Source organism: Sphaeroforma arctica (genome assembly GCF_001186125.1).
Source record: "Sphaeroforma arctica JP610 unplaced genomic scaffold supercont1.695, whole genome shotgun sequence".
NCBI classification, from domain to species: Eukaryota; class Ichthyosporea; order Ichthyophonida; genus Sphaeroforma; species Sphaeroforma arctica.
The window spans coordinates 1-1,808 of record NW_014039863.1 but is presented as its reverse complement, the minus strand read 5'-3'; the positions used below and the strand labels follow the sequence as shown (position 1 = coordinate 1,808).

The window sequence follows — 1,808 nt, the reverse complement described above, 5'->3', positions numbered from 1 at the left end:
TATATTCCCCCATTCTGGTAGGTAAGCAGAAGGTGGCGTATATTAAAAAGTCACACAAATAGGCGCATCTGGTATGACAACTCGAGATAGTCGTTAAGCGCTGTAAAAGGTTTGAGTCGAGAGAGTAAATACAATAACAAAACACGCTCGTGAGTGCAAGAAATAATAAACTAAAAGCATGAACAACAACTATTCCTCGTACAGAATTATCTATTGAGGTATTCTTACGGATTCATGTCACCACTGCAGGCAATATATATATATATATGTATATATATTGAAATATAATGTATATATATATATATATATATACTTGTACAATATATACATGTACAATATGTATACAATATGTATACAATATATATATATATATATATATATATAACCAAACGAATCAAATACCTGCCACGAATAGTCTTGAATCCTCAGTGGGCTGTGTTGCTTCTGGTCAAAGTCTTCGTGTGCACAGGGCCATCTGTAAGTTGATATAACAGTGGCACGTATATCAGAAGAGAACGAATGCAGTTCAAAGGACAGACAATGTGAATAAGTATTCATATATCAATAATCATATATATACATAATCCATATAACATACTTACACACACATATATATATACATATATACATACATACATACATACATACATACATACATACATACATACGTACGTACATACATACATACTATACACATACATACCATACACATACATACATATATATCGTACATATATATACATAAATTCTAGACCGTATGCTAAAATACACGCAAATGTGTACATAAACCACACTTACCCATCCCCCACACGCGTGTCCATGCTCAGCCGGTCCGTATCCTCGCTTTTGATTTCGTCGTACAAGGTCTCTGAGTTGGTGAACGCGTCCATTCTACGCGCATCCCCTTCATTCTGCGCCTCTTCACTCTCCACACAGTCCATATCTTCTCCTTCATCTTCTCCACTCCCACGACCACCTTCATTGAGCAGCTCAGCGGTTCGCGGGGCCCAGACTAACGAGTCTTGCGAGTTCACAGACAGGTCGTCGACGTACTGGCCATGTCCTGGTACGCTTCCCTGTGCATGTGGGTGTGTATTACCATTCGCATGCGGCTGGGTATGGTTGTTGCTACTATTGGAAGCCCCATTGGAGGCCCGGGATTCCAGGAAATAGCCCCCCACAGAGTCCAGCTCTGGGGTTAGGCCTAGACCGTACACTATGCCACACAGCGAGTGGTAGTGCGTGAATATGACGCCGATCTGTGCGCGATGCAGAGACGTGGTCAAATGAGTTCCGATGGTTTGTGCCAGTGTGTATGTACGTGTACAGTATATCCACATATATTCATACATATACATATACATATTATTTATATGTACATATTTCTTTTACTTTTAACCCACCTGCGCAAGCTCTGACATGCTCCAGTTGTCGGCACCCCTCACCAGGTCCTTGATATGATCGCGTGTAATACTCCATGGGCGGTGTGCCGTGATACAATTTAGCAGCTGCAGTTTCTGTATCCTGACCGGTGCGTACTGGATGTCTTCCAACCACAGTGGATCTCCGCCGTACGACAGGAATTGAGTCGACAACACATGCAGAAGATACGAACAATCGTGGCGACTGACGGCTAGGATGGCTGTGGTGGTAGAAAATCATGAATGGGACCGTATATAAATATATGTATATATATATATAGAATGAACATATATATAGAATGAAAATATATATCTAGAATGAATATATATATAGAATGAATATATATATAGAATGAATGTATATATAGAATGAATACATATATATAT

The 1,808-nt window shown here is 39.7% G+C and overlaps 1 protein-coding gene across 1 annotated transcript in view; it reads right to left on the bottom strand.

Annotated features, from left to right (window-relative positions):
* SARC_08091 (hypothetical protein) overlaps window positions 1–1,647 on the bottom strand; it is a 3,227-nt gene extending 1,580 nt beyond the window's left edge. Inside the window, exons 1-3 of the mRNA XM_014297940.1 lie at window positions 1,404–1,647; window positions 799–1,259; window positions 403–475 (exon numbers count right to left, since the gene is read on the bottom strand). Coding sequence (XP_014153415.1) covers window positions 403–475; window positions 799–1,259; window positions 1,404–1,421 — 552 coding nt within the window. The 5' untranslated portion in view covers window positions 1,422–1,647. The remainder of the gene's footprint in view (window positions 1–402; window positions 476–798; window positions 1,260–1,403) is intronic.
* Between the last annotated feature and the right edge of the window lie 161 nt (window positions 1,648–1,808).